Source organism: Anomaloglossus baeobatrachus, chromosome 3, assembly GCF_048569485.1.
Source record: "Anomaloglossus baeobatrachus isolate aAnoBae1 chromosome 3, aAnoBae1.hap1, whole genome shotgun sequence".
NCBI classification, from domain to species: Eukaryota; Metazoa; Chordata; class Amphibia; order Anura; family Aromobatidae; genus Anomaloglossus; species Anomaloglossus baeobatrachus.
Genome location: NC_134355.1, coordinates 323,746,105 through 323,769,829, shown reverse-complemented (window position 1 = coordinate 323,769,829; position 23,725 = coordinate 323,746,105). Strand labels below are relative to the sequence as shown.

Below are 23,725 nucleotides of genomic sequence, written 5' to 3'. Positions count from 1 at the left end.
GATCAGCCGATCGCTCTGAAAAGCCGGCTGCCGGGAGATCAGCCGATCGCTCTGAAAAGCCGGCTGCCTTTTCAGAACGCTCAGCTGATCTCCCGACAGCCGGCTTTTCAGAGCGATCAGCTGATCGCTCGGCTTTTCAGCTGATCGCTCTCAAAAGCTGGCCGCTGGGAGATCAAATGATCGCTTTGTAAAACCGGCCGCCGGGCGATTATTTCAGTTTAAAACATGCTTGCGGGAAAGGGTTGGGGGGGGCATGCTCAGTATCAGTAAAACGTGACGGATTCCTGCACTGGAACCTGTCGCGTGACGCAGGATAACGGAATCCTGCACCATAGACTTCCATTATGCCTCCTGATGGATTCCAACAGAATCCTGCGGGGTGCTTTTTTTTGCTGCAACAATAAAAACGCTGCATGCTGCGTAACTCCCGCCCGACGGTCAGTCAGTAGAAGACTGATGCGCCGCATGGCGAATGCAACGCAGGGTCATCAGTCACAATCCGCTGGTCATACAAGTCTATGGCAAATAATAGAATCCGCCAAAAGGATTGCGTTGTTTATCAGAGCAGCGGATTGTGACTGATCCTAGAACAACGGAAAACTGAACATAGTCTAAGACTTTTTCTATGTACCCAAGAGGCCTTTTTCACTCAAGAATTGTTCACAAATTTGTCTAAATCTGTGTTAGTGAGCATTTCTCCTTTGCGGAGATAATCCATCCACCTCACAGGTGTGGGATATCAAGATACTGATAACACAGCATGCTTACTGCACAGGTGTGCGTTAGGTTAATAAAAGGCCTCTCTAAAATGTGCAGTTTTATCACAGCACAATGCCACAGATGTCGCAAGTTTAGAGGGAGCGTGTAATTGGCATGCAGAGTGCAGGAATGACCACCACAGCTGTTGCAAGTGAATTGAATTTTCAATTCTCTACCCATAACCTGTTTCTAAAGGAGTTTCAGAAAATTTGGCAGTACATCAAACTAGCCTCACAACCACAGACCATGTGATACCACACCAGCCCACAGCAAAGACCTCAACATCCAGCGTCTCTACCTCCAAGATCATCTGACACCAGCCCCCTGGACAGCTGCTGAATCAATTGGATTGCATAATCAAAGTATTGCTGAACAAACCATCAGAAAACGTCTAAAGGCCCCGTCACACTAAGCAACATCGCTAGCAACATCGCTGGTAACGAACAACTTTTGTGACGTTGCTAGCGATGTTGCTGTGTGTGACATCCAGCAACAACCTGGCCCCTGCTGTGAGGTCGTTGGTTGTTGCTGAATGTCCTGGGCCATTTTTTAGTTGTTGCTGTCCTGCTGTGAAGCACAGATCGCTGTGTGTGACAGCGAGACAGCAACAACTAATGTGCAGTGAGCAGTGAGCCAGCTTCTGCGGAGGCTGGTAACCAATGTAAACATCGGGTAACCAAGAAGCCCTGTCCTTGGTTACCCGATATTTACCTTTGATACCAGCCTCCCCCGCTCTCACTGCCAGTGCCGGCTCCTGCTCTGTGCACATGTAGCTAGCTGCACACATCAGGTAATTAACCCGATGTGTGCTGTAACTAGGAGAGCAAGGAGCCAGCACTAAGCATTGTGCGCTGCTCCCTGCTCTGTGCACATTTAGCTGCAGCACACATCAGGCAATTAACCTGATGTGTGCTGTAACTAGGAGAGCAAGGAGCCAGCGCTCAGTGTGCGCTGCTCCCTGCTCTGTGCACATTTAGCTGCAGCACACATCGGGTTAATTAACCTGATGTGTGCTGTAACTAGGAGACTGGGGGCTGGTCACTGGTTGCTGGTGAGCTCACCAGCAACTCGTGTAGCCACGCTCCAGCGATCCCTGCCAGGTCAGGTTGCTGGTGGGATCGCTGGAGCGTCGCAGTGTGACAGCTCACCAGCAACCTCCTAGCAACTTACCAGCGATCCCTATCGTTGTTGGGATCGCTGGTAAGTTGCTTAGTGTGACTGGACCTTAAGGGAAGCTCAGCTACATACTCTTCATCCTCATTAGGGTCTCCACCTGACTGCAGTTACTTGTCATAACAGACTTGACTGGATAAATGTTCACATTCTATGGCGTCTGGCACGTTGGAAAGGTGTTTTCTTCACGGCTGAAGCATGGTTTTCACTGTATAGAACAGGTGGCAGACTGTGTGTATGGTATTACGCGGTTGAGCGGTTTGCAGATATCAACGTTGTGAATCGAGTGGCCCCATGTTGCAAGGAGCTGTACACAATTCCTGCAAGCTGAAAACCTCCCAGTTCTTGCATAGCCAGCATACCCACCAGAACAGTCACCTATCGAGCATGTTTGGGATGCTCTGATTGGTGTATACAACAGCGTGTTCAAGTTCCTGCCAATATCCAGCAACTTCACGCAGCCATTGAAGAGTGGACCAACATACCACAGGCCACAATCAACCTGAACAATTGTGATGAGCAAGCACTACCATGCTTGGGTGCCCCGGACTCATTAGGAGCAGTTGGATGCTTGGATGGCTTCGACTTGAGTACCAGAGTATAATGGAAGTCAATGGGGAAATTGAGCATTTCCCCATGGACGTCCATTATACTCTGGTACTCAAGTCGCGCCCATCCGAGCATCCAACTGCTATTAATGAGCACCGAGCTCTTGAGAATGGTAGTGCTTGCTCATCACTACTGATCTACTCTATGAGAAGATGTGTTGCACTGCGTAAGGTTAATGGTGATCACATCAGATACTGACTTGTTTGTTCACCTCCAAAGATACCACCAATAGTGTAAAACTGCATATTTTAGAGTGGCCTTTTAATGTGGTCAACCTAAGGGACACCTGTGCAATAATCATGCAGTCTAATCAGCATCTTGATATACCACACCTGTGAGGTGGATGGGTTATCTTCACAAAAGGAGAAGTGCTCATTATAACACAGATTTAGACAAATTGGTGAACAATATTTGAGAGAAAAAGGCCTTTTGTGTACATAGAAAAGGGTCTTAGATCTTAGAGTTCAGCTCACAAGAAATGGGAGCAAAAACAAAAGTGTTGTGGTTAAATTTTTGTTCAGTATATTTTTTGGACAACAGAAAATTTAGTACTAGAATAGCTAAGAGAACACTACTTTCACTGGCTTAAAGGGGATGTCAGAGTGGCGTGTGTGTGTGCGTGTGCATTTATAAAATTCTATATATCCATCTATAATCACACACACACATATATAATTTATTACACACATATTCTGAAAGTGTGCATCAAATGGTTCCTTATCGTGTAAAGGTAATGACTCCAGCAGAGCTTCTGTGCACTAAGCAGCAGAATGTTTAGGGTATATGCCCACGCTGCGTTTTTGGATTGACAACAAAACTACACCCTCTGGCAGACTTAGACAGCTGTAAACACTGCGTTTGACAAAGAGAAAAAAAAAATAGATAGATATGTAGAAAGAACATATAGAATAGATTGAAAGAAAGAACAGAATAGCTCGATAGAAAGATAGCTAGCTTGGCCAGCGGTTTAATTTGTTTTTTGGGGGAAAGGGGGTAAAAAAATTATGTGGGGTCCCCCCTTTTTTAATATCCAGCACAGGAACAGCAGCAGCTGTAGGCTGCAACCCTAAGCTGTCTGCTGTACCTTGTCTAGTTATGAAAAATAGAGGGCACCCCAAGCTTTAAATTATTTGATTTATTAAACAAAACAAAAAAAAAAAAAAAAAAAAAAAGACATGGGGTCCTCCCTATTTTTCTAGAATTAGCCAAGTTACACCAGACAACTGGGGGCTGAAATTAGGGTGGGAATGGGGCATCTTTTTTGGCCCTTTCCAGCCTAACAATAGCAGCCCCCAGCCAACCCAGAAGTGGCGCATCCATGAGATTTGCCAATTCAAGCACTTGGCCCGGCTCTTCCATTGCTCTGGTGTGGTGGCAATCAGGGTAATAAGATGTTAATAACAACCCACAGCTACTAAGCCCTAGCTTAGTGATTACAGGCATCTGAAACAACCCCATCACTAATCTATAAGTGAAGGTAAATAAACACAAAACACCCAAAAAATCCTTTATTTTAAATAAAAGACAAAAAAGCACTTAATTAACCCTCCAAATACCCCTCCAGGTCTGATGTAATCCACACGAGGTCCCACAACGCTTCCAGCACTGCTACATCTGACGGTCACAGCAAGCACCGTAGAACATGACTGCCAGCTGTGAGCTCCATGCAGTAACTGAAGTGAATCTCGCTATCAGCTGTGATGTCACTCAGGTTAGCCACTGCCACAGCTGAAGTCCTCCACATCCAGATCACCTGAGTGACGGAGGTGAGCCACACGATCAGTGGTGCTGTCACTCGTCACTGATCGTGAGAGAGAGACAGAGCGCGAGACAGAGCGCGAGACAGAGCGCGAGACAGAGCGCGAGACAGAGCGCGAGACAGAGCGCGAGACAGAGCGCGAGACAGAGCGCGAGACAGAGCGCGAGACAGAGCGCGAGACAGAGCGCGAGACAGAGCGCGAGACAGAGCGCGAGACAGAGCGCGAGACAGAGCGCGAGACAGAGCGCGAGACAGAGCGCGAGACAGAGCGCGAGACAGAGCGCGAGACAGAGCGCGAGACAGAGCGCGAGACAGAGCGCGAGACAGAGCGCGAGACAGAGCGCGAGACAGAGCGCGAGACAGAGCGCGAGACAGAGCGCGAGACAGAGCGCGAGACAGAGCGCGAGACAGAGCGCGAGACAGAGCGCGAGACAGAGCGCGAGACAGAGCGCGAGACAGAGCGCGAGACAGAGCGCGAGACAGAGCGCGAGACAGAGCGCGAGACAGAGCGCGAGACAGAGCGCGAGACAGAGCGCGAGACAGAGCGCGAGACAGAGCGCGAGACAGAGCGCGAGACAGAGCGCGAGACAGAGCGCGAGACAGAGCGCGAGACAGAGCGCGAGACAGAGCGCGAGACAGAGCGCGAGACAGAGCGCGAGACAGAGCGCGAGACAGAGCGCGAGACAGAGCGCGAGACAGAGCGCGAGACAGAGCGCGAGACAGAGCGCGAGACAGAGCGCGAGACAGAGCGCGAGACAGAGCGCGAGACAGAGCGCGAGACAGAGCGCGAGACAGAGCGCGAGACAGAGCGCGAGACAGAGCGCGAGACAGAGCGCGAGACAGAGCGCGAGACAGAGCGCGAGACAGAGCGCGAGACAGAGCGCGAGACAGAGCGCGAGACAGAGCGCGAGACAGAGCGCGAGACAGAGCGCGAGACAGAGCGCGAGACAGAGCGCGAGACAGAGCGCGAGACAGAGCGCGAGACAGAGCGCGAGACAGAGCGCGAGACAGAGCGCGAGACAGAGCGCGAGACAGAGCGCGAGACAGAGCGCGAGACAGAGCGCGAGACAGAGCGCGAGACAGAGCGCGAGACAGAGCGCGAGACAGAGCGCGAGACAGAGCGCGAGACAGAGCGCGAGACAGAGCGCGAGACAGAGCGCGAGACAGAGCGCGAGACAGAGCGCGAGACAGAGCGCGAGACAGAGCGCGAGACAGAGCGCGAGACAGAGCGCGAGACAGAGCGCGAGACAGAGCGCGAGACAGAGCGCGAGACAGAGCGCGAGACAGAGCGCGAGACAGAGCGCGAGACAGAGCGCGAGACAGAGCGCGAGACAGAGCGCGAGACAGAGCGCGAGACAGAGCGCGAGACAGAGCGCGAGACAGAGCGCGAGACAGAGCGCGAGACAGAGCGCGAGACAGAGCGCGAGACAGAGCGCGAGACAGAGCGCGAGACAGAGCGCGAGACAGAGCGCGAGACAGAGCGCGAGACAGAGCGCGAGACAGAGCGCGAGACAGAGCGCGAGACAGAGCGCGAGACAGAGCGCGAGACAGAGCGCGAGACAGAGCGCGAGACAGAGCGCGAGACAGAGCGCGAGACAGAGCGCGAGACAGAGCGCGAGACAGAGCGCGAGACAGAGCGCGAGACAGAGCGCGAGACAGAGCGCGAGACAGAGCGCGAGACAGAGCGCGAGACAGAGCGCGAGACAGAGCGCGAGACAGAGCGCGAGACAGAGCGCGAGACAGAGCGCGAGACAGAGCGCGAGACAGAGCGCGAGACAGAGCGCGAGACAGAGCGCGAGACAGAGCGCGAGACAGAGCGCGAGACAGAGCGCGAGACAGAGCGCGAGACAGAGCGCGAGACAGAGCGCGAGACCGAGCGCGAGACCGAGCGCGAGACCGAGCGCGAGAGTGAGATAGTGAGAGTGAGATAGTGAGCGTGAGATAGAGAAATAGAGAGAAAGACAAAAATGTAAAAAGAAGTGACATGTTGCTTTAGTTTGTCAAAGATTTTGACAAATACTTGACAAATAAAAAGCAGCCAAAAAAAACTTCAACGTGCACATGGAAATTCAGATTTCTCAGACTTTACTGGGGAAGCAAAAACATGTAGTTTGTCATTCACACACTATAGTTTAAAACGCGAAAAATAAAGCGATGTGCGCATGAGGCCTTAAACTATTGAAGCATGGCTACATGTTGTGTGTTTCAAGCAGACTGTTATTAGGCACTTTTGAAAGTTGGCTCCTTTTTATTAGGAAACTGCTGAAGGCTGGATCCTGTTATCAGTTCACTGGTGAAAGCCAGCTCCTGTTATTGGGGTATTGCTAAAAGGGGACTCATGTTATTGGGGCACTGTTAAAAAATGACTCATTTTTTGGGCACGGTTGAAAAATGACACTTGTAAGTGGGGTATTGTTGAAAGCTGGCTCGATATTAGGGCATTTCAGAAATTGGTACCAAAGTTGGGTACTATTGAAAGCTGATTAGATATTGGGGTGCATTTGAAACTGGCACCTGTAAGTTTGGTACTGTTGAAAACTAGATTGTTATCGGAGCAGGGTTGAAAACACAACGGTTACTTACCGGTAGCCGGTTTTTCCAGAACCCATGACAGCACCACGTGAATATAAGGGTGCTGTCATGGGTGAGGGGAAAAACACAACGGTTACTTACCGGTAGCCGGTTTTTCCAGAACCCATGACAGCACCCTTATATTCACGTGGTGCTGTCATGGGTGAGGGGAAAAGATGGCTTTTGTTATTGGGGCACTGTTGAAAGTTGACACCTATCAATGGGGCACTATTAAAAGCTAGTTCGTATGCTAAGGGAACTGTGTCTGCTCTAAAATATACTAAGTTAGTTAAGGTGAGTCTTAGTGCTAAGAAAAGTGACTATTACTGAAAAAAAGTGGGGCACATCAGGAAGGTAGGACCAAAAAAATGTTTGCAATAATTGGGGTCGAAGGTCTGGGAGAGGTGTAGGGGTCACTAGTTGTACCCTAAATAATGACAATACGTGACCGTGGAGGTTGGCACTCTAAAAATAGATGTGGCGCCCCCACTCAAGGACTGACTTAAAACATGTCCCTTGCCCCCTGCACTGAACTGAACGAATAATCTTAGATTAAATAACTAAAAAAAAAACTGCTTTATACTTAGTTTGTCCACTGACAGTGCAGGCATAATAATGCTGCAGAGTTAGGAGAGGTTCACATTTCCGTTGTTTTGAATCAGTCACATGCGTTGCTTCACGCTTGTGACTGATGCGTTGCACAACGGATGACAAGAATTGAAATTCATTGTCCCAAGAAAGCGGATTCCGGCTTTTGAGAGCGATCAGCTGATCTCCCAGTGGCCGGCTTCTGTGAACGATCAGCTGATCGGACGGCTATTGTGAACGATCAGCTGATCACTCTCATAAGCCGGCCGCCGGCTTTTGAGAGCGATCAGCTGATCTCCCGGCCGCCAGCTTTTGAGAGCGATCAGCTGATTACCCTCAAAAGCCAGCGGCCACAAGATCAGCTGATCGCTCAAAGAAGGCGGCTGCCGGGCAATCAGCTGATCGTTCGGCCTCCGAGAGAGCGCATGAGCAGCGAAATCAAAAGGATTCCGCTGCCCAAAAAACGTTACAAGCTGCGTTCCTGCGGTCTGACGGTCAGTCGTTCCACGACTGATCAGTCGGGCGGCGGATGCAACACAAGGGCATTAGTCACAATCCGCCGCTCATACAAGTCTATGGGAAACAACGGAATCGGCCAAACGGATTGCGTTGTTTATCAGAGCGGCGGATTGTGACTGATAATAAACAACGGAAATGTGAACCTAGCCTTAATCAACTCCCCTTTCTCGGCGCATTTCCTCCTTCTGAAATAACTTCGGGTTCATCAGGAGATTCATAGCAGAAGGGCCCAATTGCCCATAGCTGTTAATATTTATGTCAGTGCTTCATGTGTTCATGTATGGTTTTACTCTTTTGCGCCAAGATACACTTTAACTAAATTTACAATATTTTAAAGTATTTGAATAAAATGTTATTTTTTAATTGATGACTTAAGTGTATTTGTGTGTAAATCTTTAACCAATATCTGTAGAACTGTAGCTGATCTATAATTGCTTTCAGTCTCTGGATGTAAAGAATGTTTCTATACACTAACAGAAATCATATATAAACTGAAGACAGGTTACCAACAAATCATCAGCACATCACACTTGTTTGCTCATTTTACAATCCGCTAACATCCAGAAAATTTTCTTACTATGGCATTCCATAATACAAAGATTAAGTTGACCGTAAACCAAGTTTTCCTTTCATTTTGTGGGCATTTCTTCATTATAATAGAAAAAGGTCACTGATATTTCCATGTGCTGAGACTGTCCCAGCATCAGGTATTTTCCTCAACACAAGAAGAGTGCAAACACCACAGGTAATACACAAGAAGACATTTTTTGAATATCATGTACTATAAAATGGACCCTGCTGTCAGCATACACTACATAGTAATACAACAGGGCAGAGCAACAAGAGAGAAAGTATTGCAATTAATTAATAATGCACCATGCGTATACATATGGTTAGTGTATGCAAGTATACTCACACTCCAGAAACCAGGGTGATCTTGAATACATGCTGAGTGTTGGCGGACGGATTGCCTAAGGCCACATTAAGTGCCCGGTCAATGCTGAATGCCACCTGCCTGAGATAGCGATCTGGATCCTTCTGACCAAAGCCATCATATGGCACATACAGATAGGGAAAAATACCATGAAGATGCAGACACGTCTTCTGACCTAAAAAATATAATATTAATAAATCCTTTTAATTATATGACCTGCACAAATGCATTGTAAACCTGAAAACCACAAGAAATATCAGATCATATGCGAATACTAATTATACCAAATATTGGCCAAGCATACTGGATATTATAGTCTCACGCACTCCGACTGGATTCCACAGACAATCCATCACCTTCATGATTTTTTTTCTGTTATACCCCTTGCTGAAATAGTTTTGGTCCCAAGAAGAGCAGGAGAAAGAGCCACAAACCCATGATCTTAGTTCTTTTATATTTTAATGTGTGTTTGTATATTTTATCCATCCAAAAAAAGTCTACTAACAACATATATATATATATATATATATATATATATATATATATATATATATATATATATATATATATATATATATATATATATATATATATATATATATATATATATATATATATATATATATATACACACATACATACATATGTGTATATATACACACACCTATATGTGTGTGTATATATACATATATATATATATATATATATACATATATACACACACATATGTATGTATGTGTATATATATATACTGGCTATTTTTGCCAGTGTACCTATTAGGATTTCTGCTGTGCACTTGATATATGAGCCCACTTGGGGTCTTTCATCTTTCCTTTTGGATACACAAGGCCTGGTGGATGGATACCTGATTTTTTCTCCTCTATTGTCATTTGTGCAGCTCCCAGGTGTTTGCCATTTTACCACCCCTCTCTCGTGCCTGTTTTATTCAAATCTGATATTGTATGTTTAATATGTACATTAATAAACTTTTTGATATTGTAGAAGCTATTTTACTCTGTCCTCCTGGTTTTTGATATGTATATATATCTATATATATAATTGCCTTATTCTGTCTGTCTGTCTGTCATGCTCGAAAATTGTGTCCTTACGGTGACACAAAGCTGATTGGCCGCTGGGCTCGCCATGGCCCCGCCCCCCCCACGGATTGGCCTCTCGCCCCGGCTTTCTGCAGGCCTCGCCCCCCTCACGCAATCCACGCTCGCTCTGGCCCAACTGACACGGAGCTCCGATTCCCAGGTGAGTACACACACACACACACACACACACACACATCAGATCACACTCACTCTCACACACACCTCACACATCACATCCACACACTCACAACATCCTGGGATATCGCTTGCTTCTACACCGGCTCCGTCAGGATCCCAGCAGCGCCAGACATAACCTTGCGATGCTGGGATCTTGACTGAGCCCGTGAACGCTGGTAAACATTATACACATCGGGTAACTAAGGTCCCTTGGTTACCCGATGTGTATCATAGTTACCAGTGTACACCGGCTCACACTCTCTCACACACCTCACACATACATCACATCGCATCCACATACTCACAGCATCCGGCGATATCGCTTGCTTCTCGGTCTCGATACTGTGCTGTTGTGACCTTCCAGGACCTGCCGGAGGATCACATGGCCAGAAGCATGTGGTATCTCCGGATGTTGTGAGTATGAGCGCGTATGTGCAATATCGTCAATGTGTGTGTACGTGAGTGTATGCGATCGGATCTGTGAGTGTCGGCAGAGGAGCATGGCGTGCTGGAGGAGGCTGGGAGGAGACAGGCTGACGCTGGGGGCAGACAGGCTGACGCTGGGGGCAGACAGGCTGACGCTGGGGGCAGACAGGCTGACGCTGGGGGCAGACAGGCTGACGCTGGGGGCAGACAGGCTGACGCTGGGGGCAGACAGGCTGACGCTGGGGGCAGACAGGCTGACGCTGGGGGCAGACAGGCTGACGCTGGGGGCAGACAGGCTGACGCTGGGGGCAGACAGGCTGACGCTGGGGGCAGACAGGCTGACGCTGGGGGCAGACAGGCTGACGCTGGGGGCAGACAGGCTGACGCTGGGGGCAGACAGGCTGACGCTGGGGGCAGACAGGCTGACGCTGGGGGCAGACAGGCTGACGCTGGGGGCAGACAGGCTGACGCTGGGGGCAGACAGGCTGACGCTGGGGGCAGACAGGCTGACGCTGGGGGCAGACAGGCTGACGCTGGGGGCAGACAGGCTGACGCTGGGGGCAGACAGGCTGACGCTGGGGGCAGACAGGCTGACGCTGGGGGCAGACAGGCTGACGCTGGGGGCAGACAGGCTGACGCTGGGGGCAGACAGGCTGACGCTGGGGGCAGACAGGCTGACGCTGGGGGCAGACAGGCTGACGCTGGGGGCAGACAGGCTGACGCTGGGGGCAGACAGGCTGACGCTGGGGGCAGACAGGCTGACGCTGGGGGCAGACAGGCTGACGCTGGGGGCAGACAGGCTGACGCTGGGGGCAGACAGGCTGACGCTGGGGACAGACAGGCTGACGCTGGGGACAGACAGGCTGACGCTGGGGACAGACAGGCTGACGCTGGGGACAGACAGGCTGACGCTGGGGACAGACAGGCTGACGCTGGGGACAGACAGGCTGACGCTGGGGACAGACAGGCTGACGCTGGGGACAGACAGGCTGACGCTGGGGACAGACAGGCTGACGCTGGGGACAGACAGGCTGACGCTGGGGACAGACAGGCTGACGCTGGGGACAGACAGGCTGACGCTGGGGACAGACAGGCTGACGCTGGGGACAGACAGGCTGACGCTGGGGACAGACAGGCTGACGCTGGGGACAGACAGGCTGACGCTGGGGACAGACAGGCTGACGCTGGGGACAGACAGGCTGACGCTGGGGACAGACAGGCTGACGCTGGGGACAGACAGGCTGACGCTGGGGACAGACAGGCTGACGCTGGGGACAGACAGGCTGACGCTGGGGACAGACAGGCTGACGCTGGGGACAGACAGGCTGACGCTGGGGACAGACAGGCTGACGCTGGGGACAGACAGGCTGACGCTGGGGACAGACAGGCTGACGCTGGGGACAGACAGGCTGACGCTGGGGACAGACAGGCTGACGCTGGGGACAGACAGGCTGACGCTGGGGACAGACAGGCTGACGCTGGGGACAGACAGGCTGACGCTGGGGACAGACAGGCTGACGCTGGGGACAGACAGGCTGACGCTGGGGACAGACAGGCTGACGCTGGGGACAGACAGGCTGACGCTGGGGACAGACAGGCTGACGCTGGGGACAGACAGGCTGACGCTGGGGACAGACAGGCTGACGCTGGGGACAGACAGGCTGACGCTGGGGACAGACAGGCTGACGCTGGGGACAGACAGGCTGACGCTGGGGACAGACAGGCTGACGCTGGGGACAGACAGGCTGACGCTGGGGACAGACAGGCTGACGCTGGGGACAGACAGGCTGACGCTGGGGACAGACAGGCTGACGCTGGGGACAGACAGGCTGACGCTGGGGACAGACAGGCTGACGCTGGGGACAGACAGGCTGACGCTGGGGACAGACAGGCTGACGCTGGGGACAGACAGGCTGACGCTGGGGACAGACAGGCTGACGCTGGGGACAGACAGGCTGACGCTGGGGACAGACAGGCTGACGCTGGGGACAGACAGGCTGACGCTGGGGACAGACAGGCTGACGCTGGGGACAGACAGGCTGACGCTGGGGACAGACAGGCTGACGCTGGGGACAGACAGGCTGACGCTGGGGACAGACAGGCTGACGCTGGGGACAGACAGGCTGACGCTGGGGACAGACAGGCTGACGCTGGGGACAGACAGGCTGACGCTGGGGACAGACAGGCTGACGCTGGGGACAGACAGGCTGACGCTGGGGACAGACAGGCTGACGCTGGGGACAGACAGGCTGACGCTGGGGACAGACAGGCTGACGCTGGGGACAGACAGGCTGACGCTGGGGACAGACAGGCTGACGCTGGGGACAGACAGGCTGACGCTGGGGACAGACAGGCTGACGCTGGGGACAGACAGGCTGACGCTGGGGACAGACAGGCTGACGCTGGGGACAGACAGGCTGACGCTGGGGACAGACAGGCTGACGCTGGGGACAGACAGGCTGACGCTGGGGACAGACAGGCTGACGCTGGGGACAGACAGGCTGACGCTGGGGACAGACAGGCTGACGCTGGGGACAGACAGGCTGACGCTGGGGACAGACAGGCTGACGCTGGGGACAGACAGGCTGACGCTGGGGACAGACAGGCTGACGCTGGGGACAGACAGGCTGACGCTGGGGACAGACAGGCTGACGCTGGGGACAGACAGGCTGACGCTGGGGACAGACAGGCTGACGCTGGGGACAGAGAGGCTGACGCTGGGGACAGAGAGGCTGACGCTGGGGGCAGAGAGGCTGACGCTGGGGGCAGAGAGGCTGACGCTGGGGGCAGAGAGGCTGATGCTGGGGGCAGAGAGGCTGATGCTGGGGGCAGAGAGGCTGATGCTGGGGGCAGAGAGGCTGATGCTGGGGGCAGAGAGGCTGATGTTGCGGGTAGAGAGGCTGATGCTGGCGCACCATGGCGGATGGAGCACGTTTGGGAGTGCGCAGCATGGCGGATGGAGCACGTTTGGGAGTGCGCAGCATGGGGGATGGAGCACGTTTGGGAGTGCGCAGCATGGGGGATGGAGCACGTTTGGTAGTGCGCAGCATGGCGGATGGAGCACGTTTGGGAGTGCGCAGCATGGGGGATGGAGCACGTTTGGGAGTGCGCAGCATGGCGGATGGAGCACGTTTGGGAGTGCGCAGCATGGCGGATGGAGCACGTTTGGGAGTGCGCAGCATGGCGGATGGAGCACGTTTGGGAGTGCGCAGCATGGCGGATGGACCACGTTTGGGAGTGCGCAGCATGGCGGATGGACCACGTTTGGGAGTGCGCAGCATGGGAGATGGAGCACGATGGGGGGTGCGCAGCATAGGGGATGGAGCACGATGGGGAGTGCGCTGCATGGGGGATGGAGCACGATGGGGAGTGCGGAGTATGGCGGATGGAGCACGTTTGGGAGTGCGCAGCATGGCGGATGGAGCACGTTTGGGAGTGCGCAGCATGGCGGATGGAGCACGTTTGGGAGTGCGCAGGATGGGAGATGGAGCACGATGGGGGGTGCGCAGCATAGGGGATGGAGCACGTTTGGGAGTGCACAACATGGGGGATGGAGCACGATGGGGAGTGCGCAGCATGGCGGATGGAGCACGTTTGGGAGTGCGCAGCATGGCGGATGGAGCACGTTTGGGAGTGCGCAGCATGGCGGATGGAGCCCGTTTGGGAGTGCGCAGGATGGGAGATGGAGCACGATGGGGGTGCGCAGCATAGGGGATGGAGCACGTTTGGGAGTGCGCAGCATGGCGGATGGAGCACGTTTGGGAGTGCGCAGCATGGGAGATGGAGCACGATGGGGAGTGCGCAGCATGGCGGATGGAGCACGTTTGGGAGTGCGCAGCATGGGGGATGGAGCACGATGGGGAGTGCGCAGCATGGCGGATGGAGCACGTTTGGGAGTGCGCAGCATGGCGGATGGAGCACGTTTGGGAGTGCGCAGCATGGCGGATAGAGCACGTTTGGGAGTGCGCAGGATGGGAGATGGAGCACGATGGGGGGTGCGCAGCATAGGGGATGGAGCACGATAGGGAGTGCGCTGCATGGGAGATGGAGCACGATGGGGAGTGCACACCTCCCCCCAACACACACACACACACGCGCACTGCACAACACACCACACACACACACTGGGAACCACAAACAACTGCCCTACACAGACACCCACACACAGACAACGCTGCACACACAAATATACGCACATACCGCACAACACACACATTGCACAAAACATACCTCCCCCCAAAACACACCACACACACACAAACCGCGCAACACACACACACAGCGCTCCACAAACAACGCAACACACAAACAACACCGCTCTCACCCCCCATCACACCCAGACAACACCCAGAACATGTACAGCGCCCTACACAAACACTTGGTAACTACACACAACAACATATATATATATCTATATATATAACAAAAATCATACATGAACTACACAATACGTAAATTCTAGAATACCCGATGCGTAGAATCGGGCCACCTTCTAGTATATTATTTATATATACATATATATATATATATATACACACACACTTACACATACATATATATATATATATATATATATATATATATATACATATATACACCTATATATACACATACATATATATATATGTATATATATATAAAAATATATATATATATATATATATATATATATATATATATATATATATATATATATATAAAAATATATATATACATACACACACACACACACACACACACATACACACATACACACGTGACGTAATTCACGACTCTAGGTTCTAGAAGAAATTGTAGAATCACATAAGGGTAAAAAAAAAAAAACAAAAACACAACAATGTAACCTATAAAAACATGCAATACACTTTAATCAATTGCAGTTTTAATCAGTGCAAAAAATTTTAAACTAATGGAGGTCTATTGTTATCATCTAAGATGAAAAAAACTGTGTGTATGTATTGCAATTATTATTTCCCTATTGAGCCCCAGCAAACCTCTGGCTGATAAAAATATGGCAAAAACTAGTGCCAAAGTTGAAATTTTTCTTAACCATTTTTACTCAGGAAAAACAGTTTTACTGTACCTGCAAAATGAATGAGATTTCTGAAATCCATTCTTTAAGAGTTTGTGAAAACGTACACATGCCATGCAAGTTCTTGCTAAAACACAGTGTATGAAAACAATTTTTAGGTGGTGAGCATAAAGTGGCTGGATAAAAACAAAAGGATCGTGAGCTAGAACCTACAATTTAAAACTATGCTTAAAAGGGGTAAAACTAATAGGTGAAAACTAATTATCCCCTTACCAAAAGAGAAGTGATAACTTACTGAACGCAGGGACCAGCAGCCATCAGCAGAATGGGGATTTTTAACCTTGTTAGTTTGGACTGCTTCTCCATTCATTCCTTATGGGGCTGCCGGGTGCTACGCCCAGCTTGTTGCAGTAGCCCCGAAGAGAATGAAAGGCACAGTAGTCCTGCATCCAACCTACTGTTTTATTTTATAACATGGATAAAATGTTCTGCCAATCTGTGCAGATTCCAGACCCCAACCAATCAGTAAGTTATCACCTATCTTTTAGATAGGTAATATCTTGTTTTCACTGGACAGCCCATATAACTCTTTATTATCTAGGCCACTGTGTTTGGGCATTCACTGGAAAGACAGAAATGCGGAATTTTGCTGCAGTTACATAGACACACATACACACTAACATTATTTCAGCATGACCATGGATAAAAACTGTACATCTAGAAATGGCTAAGAAATTCCTATGAAAACTGAAGGCTTCAGTGCACTCTGGTCCTTTTTAAAAGGTTTGTCCTTTAAAAATGTACAAAAATACCACACAAAATGACTTGAACACCATTTTGGGTAAACCTTTGGACAAGCACTGTGGACTGTAAAGCACTGCAATTATTTTGACATTAGTCGTGGGGGGTGATGACATTTGTAAAAATCCTTTCCACAAAGAAGATCAAAAAATGGCATTTTCTTTAAGCATATATTCCCAGCAAAAGATCATTAAAATCTCTCCTGTAAGTATAGCTGTATGGGAACAGGCGTGCCATCGGCCATATTCTTTATTTTCCATTACTTGCAGTCTCTCCAGAAATGAAACAAAGAGAAATCAGCAGCAGTTCTGCCGGTAGCAGCACATTTCTACTAATCTCACGCCTACGTGACGAACATTAATGTTTATTATAGAAACCACCTGAAACCCACATATTGGGATATTTACAGCCACCAATAAGCATGTGTCTAGACATGCGGTAAATAATGTAGGACTAAGGAGGTTAACATTACATGGACTGTTCAGTCGTGATAAACCTGCAAATATTCCACCAGGTCCGATCGCACAATCTGCCCGAACTGAACACGTTCCTATACAGATCACACCGGTCACTGCTATATACAATTGGCTTGCTATGATAGTTACAGTATGTACGAACGCCAATCAGCACCATAAAGCATTCTCAATACGTGCATTCGGCGTGAGACCCTCCATGTGCCCGCTTATTTCAAATAGATCAACACAAGTGACTCCAGGTGTACAGGTCAGAGATCTGCCCAATCCCTCCCCCGCTCCATAGAAACATGTGAGCAGCAACCGTGAGCCACATCTGGAACGCTGCTCACATGACTACTCCTGGGATGGCGGAGGAATGCCACATTACCACATAGCACTACACCGACAATGGCATCGTCACAAATCTCTACATTTTCATACAAGAGTAAGGGTTTAGCTCAGTATGAGGAGGGAGTGCTGTGATTTTAGGCTGGTTTCACACGTCCGACATTCATGGTTGTAATATGAGCAGTGATATCCAGAACGCCCGCGGGTCACCTGATCTGACACTATAGCCTTAAAGGGGTATTCCCATCTCCAAGATCCTATCCTAATATGTAGTAGGTGTAATATTAAGAATGTTAGCAATACTTCCAAATAGAAATGTAGTATAGTTCTCCTGATCAGCTGTCACTTACCTCATGTGCAGGCATAGCAGTAGCTTAGGTATCCATGGTTACGACTACTAGCAACTGTTCCTATATGCAAGGCTGTAACCACAGATACCTAAGCTACTGTAATGCCCTGCACATAAGGTAAGTGACATAGCTTTTCAGAAGAACTAGACTACATTTCTAACTGGAGGTACTTGCTAATATTCTTATTATTACACCTACTACATACTGGGATAGGATCTTGGAGCTGGGAATAACCGTTGAATATTTGGTGAGTTTTTTTTATATCAGTATATGTAAGGCCACGTGCACACACTGAGTATATGAAGTGTTTACCTCAGTATATGTAAGGCCACGTATACACTGAGTATTTGGAGAGTGTTTACCTCAGTATATGTAAGGCCACGTATACACTGAGTATTTGGAGAGTGTTTACCTCAGTATATGTAAGGCCACGTATACACTGAGTATTTGGAGAGTGTTTACCTCAGTATATGTAAGGCCACGTGCACACATTGAGTATATGGAGAGTGTTTACCTCAGTATATGTAAGGCCACGTATACATTGAGTATTTGGAGAGTGCTTACCTCAGTATTTGTAGCCAAAACCAGGAATGGATCAGTCAGAGGAAAAGTATAATAGAAACACTGCCACCACTTCTGTATTTTTACCTACTCCTGGTTTTGGCTTAAATACTGACAAATGAGAATGATAAATACTGGAGGTAAAAAAAAAAACCCTCACCAAAACACTCAGTGTGTGCACGTGGCCTTACAAATACTGAGGTAAAAACTCACCATATGCAAGTGGCCTTAGAGTATATGTACATGACAGCTTTTTCAGGTGGATTCTTCCCCAATAGTGGAACATTCAGAGGAAAAGTATAAACACGGGCACCACTACTGGTTTTGGCTTACAAATACTGAGGGGAAAAAAAAACAAAAAAAACCGTACCAAATACTCATTGTGTACACGTGGCCTTACATATACTGAGGAAAAAAACTCACTAAATACTCAATGTGTGCACATGGTTTTAAAAATACTGAGGCAAAAAATGCACGAAATACACCACGTGTGAATGTGGCCTAACTGTCCAGGAAAAGTAGATGTGATTTAATGAAAACTCCTGGCCCCAGGGCCTTAAAAGACACTTGAACTGTGCAATTTTTGGTGTTTTTTCTCTTCCCTCTCTCCAGGATTGCAAATGCAGGTTGTGTTTGAAGAAGCAGATCAAAACAGCTTTACTACAAAAAAAAAAAAACAAAAAAACACAACAACAATGCTGGAAACATGCAGAAAAAAACAGCAGCAGAAAACCCCCCACAGCATTTACACTACTTGTGAACACATATCCTTATATGCAGTGTATTTTCCATTTGGGTTCCGAACCGTGTGAATTTACTCTTACATAAAGGCTAAACAAATAGCTAGCTCATGGACGGAAAAATGGGGAAAAGTTCTTCATCATTATAAAATAATAGTTTTTAATCGGCTTACTGGTTTGCAAAGTCTAGAGTACAGTATTTTTGTTTTCAAACATCACAACTTATATACACACACACAGTACATAAATTATATATATATATATATATATTATAGTATTTCTCCTATCAGAACAGACCGAACCATGGAAGCATGCACAATTACCAAGGGCCTAGGGGACTATTGCCAACACCGTGCCAATGGTGTAAGAATACATCTGCACTGCATTACCACAAGAGATGCAGTTTTAATTGCAGTGTTTAATTCTTCAGTCTTTTAGAGATAAGAACTAAACACTGGTACCTAATATAATTCTATAATCCACCGCTGTTTCTGGCAAAGGAAAAATGTAAATCATCAGTATAAGAAACATGGTCTGCAGGTCCAAGAAGCTTCACCATTGCCATACCATTACATACCACAAGGACCATTATTTGCCTGCACATACATACATACTATATATAATTACACACAAAATAACATTAAATATGGCTTTAACCCTTTGGTGGCGTTACCATCATAATATGCACTGTGCTCTCTATGGGCTCCTGACACACCGGAGTATGCTGTGATGAGAGCTAGCTCCAATAGCAATACTTAAACATCTTACATGCGACTATTAATCATTACGGCAGCATTTAGAAGTATAAAGAGGTGGTTCAAGTGCAAAGGTACTTTTCATCTAAATCCCAATCTATTTAGCGCTGTAATTAAACAAAATTCTAATATACTTGCATTCAAAATGGCCTATCCTTCCCTAACTACGCTATCATTTTTGGCCCCAAAAAAGCATCAAAAACGCACCCGCAGAAAAACGCAGCAAAAAACGCATGCGTTTTTGACACGATTTTGTCCAGTACGTTTGTTTAAGTCAAATCTATTGACTGGAAGGCTCAAAAACGCTAGAAAAACGCAAAAAGAATTGACATGCTGCATCTTGAAAAATGCCACCAAGATGCAGCCAACAAAAGATGCCCAGTATTGACAGCAAAATAGAAATCTCAGACTTTGCTGGGAGAATGAAATGCGTGCATTTATGTGCATCTTTGTGACCTCAAAAATGCATCAAAAACGCAGTAAAAGATGCAGTGTGTGATCATAGCCTAACAGTGTAAATTTGGTGTGCCCTCTAAATAACTCAACACAGCCAATCACCCCTTCACTCCCAGGCAATTTTCCATTTTAGTTTTTTCCTCCCCTTCTTAGAAGGAGCCATACCTTTTTATTTTTCTTTCTATATAGCCATCTGAAGGCTGGTTTTCTGCGGGACGAGTTGTACTTTGGAATGAAACTCTAACCCATATCGTACTGTAAAATGGGGAAAAAATTCCAAGAGTGGTCAAATTTAAAAAAAAAAAAAAGTGTAATTGCACAATTGTTTTTCAGGATTCATGTGCTTCTCTGGGAAGCAAACAAAGGCTATTTGAATTTTTTGAACACCAGTTTGGCTGGAATAGATTGCAGACACCATGTCACAATTGAAGATCGCCTGACATGGCAAAACAGCAGGAACTGAACCCATTCTGAAAACTATAGCACTGAAGGACTTAATCCTGGGGTGTAGTGAGCAATTTTACCCCCTAGTTGATTCATGGAATTGTATAACAGTGGGCTGGGAAAATAAATTACCATTTTTTTTCCACTAAAATGTTGATTTGGCACCAAAGTTGCAATTTCCAATAAGGTTAGTAGGAGAAAATAGACTGTGGAATTTCTTACACAATTTCTCTTGAGTATGCCAATACCCCATATGTGGTCAAAAACTACTTTTGAAGCAAAGTGCAAAGCTCGGAAGGGACGGAGCACCTTATTGGACTTCAGATTTGCTGGAATGGTTTGCGGGTTTCTTGTCACTTTGGCAGAGCGACTGACATGCCAGAAAATCAGGAATCCTCTACAAGTGACCCCATTTTACAAGCAGCATCCCTCAATGAATTCAACTTAGAGGTGCAGTGAGCATATTGACACCACAGGTATGTCACAAAATCTACTATTGGGCAGTGAGGAAAAAATAATTACAATGTTATCACTAAAAGATTATTTTAACCAAAGATTTCCAATTTTGACAAGGGAAATAGGTAAAAATAGCTGTGTAATGTATCACACAATTATTCTTGAACGTGGCAATGCGCCATATGTGACTGTACAGTACTGTTTGGCCACACTGTAGGGCTCAGGAGGGAAGCAGCGCCATTTGACTTTTGGAGCACAGATTTTCCTAGAATAGTTTGCGGTCTCCATTTGGTGATCCCATAAGTGTCAGAACAGCAGTAACCCCATCAAGTGACCATATTTTGGGGGGAAAAAAGCCTGTATAGATAAAACATGTTGGGAAGGCTTGACTATCAGTCTTCTTAAATAGCTAGTATAGGGACTACAGTTTCTGATCTCCATGGTGAATGATATGGACACCCGGCCAGTGAATTATCCATAGGAATTGATAAGATAGAGAATGAATTTGAGCTACTAGCAATAGTAGTCCCATACTGTGTGTTATGAAATTAATTCAGTGCATCACTTTAATATATGAATTAAAAGTTAAGTTTTATTTAGTAGACTTTAGTATAAGGGTTAGTTGCCTTTGGCAAATGGTACATGGAGGCCAGCTGGTGCTTGAGACACACATCTCGTATCCCTACATTAAGTGGGCTCGCTGTACTACAGCAATGCCAAACATATGGACGTTAATGCCAGGGCCACACGGGGACTAATGCGATCCTCGCATGACACTCAGCTCATGCTGGCAGCACAGCAGGAGCAGAGTGTCATGCGAGTGTCACTGCGACTGAGGTCCAATCATGCAATCAGACCACAGCTGCGGGGGCAGGCCGGCACTGAAGAGGGGCAATCCGGCACAAAGGAGGAGAGGGAGGGATTTATCTCCCTCTCTCCTCCGTAGCCGGCTATTGCCATTCTTGCACTGCACTCGCGGTACACCGAATGCAGTGCGATCTTTCTCTCGCCCCATAGACTTGAATGGGAGCGAGAGAAAGAGTCTCGCATTACAATCACAGCATGCTGCGACTGTTTTCTCGGTCCGATTGGGGCTGAGAAAATAATCGCTCATGGGTGCTGGGACATAGGTCAATATTGGTCCGAGTGGAATGCCATGTTTTATCGCATCCCACTCGGTCAGATTTTCATGCCATGTGGCTTAGGCCTAACTGTGACTTAGACACATTGTTGTGCTCAGAAGAGAGGGGTGCATTTGGATTTATTTTTTTTTGGAAGGGGGGGGGGGGGGGCCAGAGTGCTGTTTCAAAGCCTTTGTGATACCAGTAACATGATAACAAACTATAGGGGGCTATCAGATGACGGACCTGAGTGGGGACTTGTTTTTCTGTGGCTTGAGTTGAATGCTATACTGTATGTGGCAGTTTGGGTTACAAACATTTTTGGCTCAGTTCCCATATATTATGTGCTCTAAGCTGAGCACTTACATTAGAGAGTTTCAATCTACATCTCCAACATGTGCGATTCACGTGAAAACCCCAGCAGATCCAATCACTAATGAAGTAGTAGAGTTACACCGGAATCCTTTTAGCCTCTGTTCTGCGGTGTCCTTTCTTTCAAAATGTGCACAAAACTGTTAACTGCACTTTTGTGCACCCTTTAAAAAGGACGTAAAAAGATGGACACCGTCGGGCCACAGGCCAGATAGCAGGTCAGTGACTCTCTCTGCCTCATCACATTGAATTTTATGTTCGAAACTTTGTCTGAATCAGGTTTTCTAGCGATTTTCAAGTAATCCCCGATGTAAGCACTCAGCGTGCAGCGCAGTATAAATGTGAGCTTAGCTTTACTGCGATCTTTGGAGGGCAGAATAAACAAAATCAACAGCAGTTGAAAAATTGGCTTTATTACCATGATATAAGTGATAGGGCGGTTTTATTTCTCAGGTCTATACGATTATAGTGGTACCAAATAAATATAGGTTTGGGTTTTTTTTATAGGTTTGGCTACTATCACACTAAAATTTATTTTTTTTTTAAACCAGAATGTTTTTATTAAAGATTTTGTATATTACATTAAACATACAATACGGGGTCAACATAACCCCTACAGTCCCATCCCTCCCTCCCCCCCCACATGAGAAACCAAGAAGCAATAAAGATATATTTGACCGTTCCCCACATGTGATATATAGATTCCGTAGCTCTCCACAGAAAATCCCTTAACCTATGGAGTATTAGAGGATCTGGACTAAAAATTATTTTTTACAAAATAAAGACCTTTTGCATCACCGAATTTTGAAGGCTATAGTTTTTTTTATTTTTCTGCCAACAGACTCGTGTGAGGGCTTGTTCTTGCGGGATGAATTGGAGTTTTCATTGGTACCATTTAGGACCAAATATTTTCCGATCACTTTCTATTCAGCTTTTTGTGAGACTGAATCGTGAATTGCTGTTTCTTCTTGAATCAGGATTTTTTTTTCCCCATACCTATGGGTCATTATCTTATTTAAAAACTTATTTAATTTCCCTATCCGGATCACATTTTCTAAAATGTATTACACAATTACTTTTTGTTACATGTTTAGGTCTTGTGAGTATCCGTTTGCAATATCCCTGAAAACAGCTGTATTTGATATTTAATTCTTACCTGCCAGTCTTATTTCCATGTAGGTATTGCTACATGAATATTGTACCCCTTTTAATTGATTTACTA

General features: G+C 47.7%; 1 protein-coding gene across 1 annotated transcript in view; it reads right to left on the bottom strand.

Annotated features, from left to right (window-relative positions):
- REV3L (REV3 like, DNA directed polymerase zeta catalytic subunit) overlaps positions 1-23,725 on the bottom strand; it is a 326,132-nt gene that overhangs the window by 181,477 nt on the left and 120,930 nt on the right. The window contains exon 2 of the mRNA XM_075340044.1: positions 8,895-9,087. Within this exon, the coding sequence (XP_075196159.1) occupies positions 8,895-9,087 (193 nt within the window). The remainder of the gene's footprint in view (positions 1-8,894; positions 9,088-23,725) is intronic.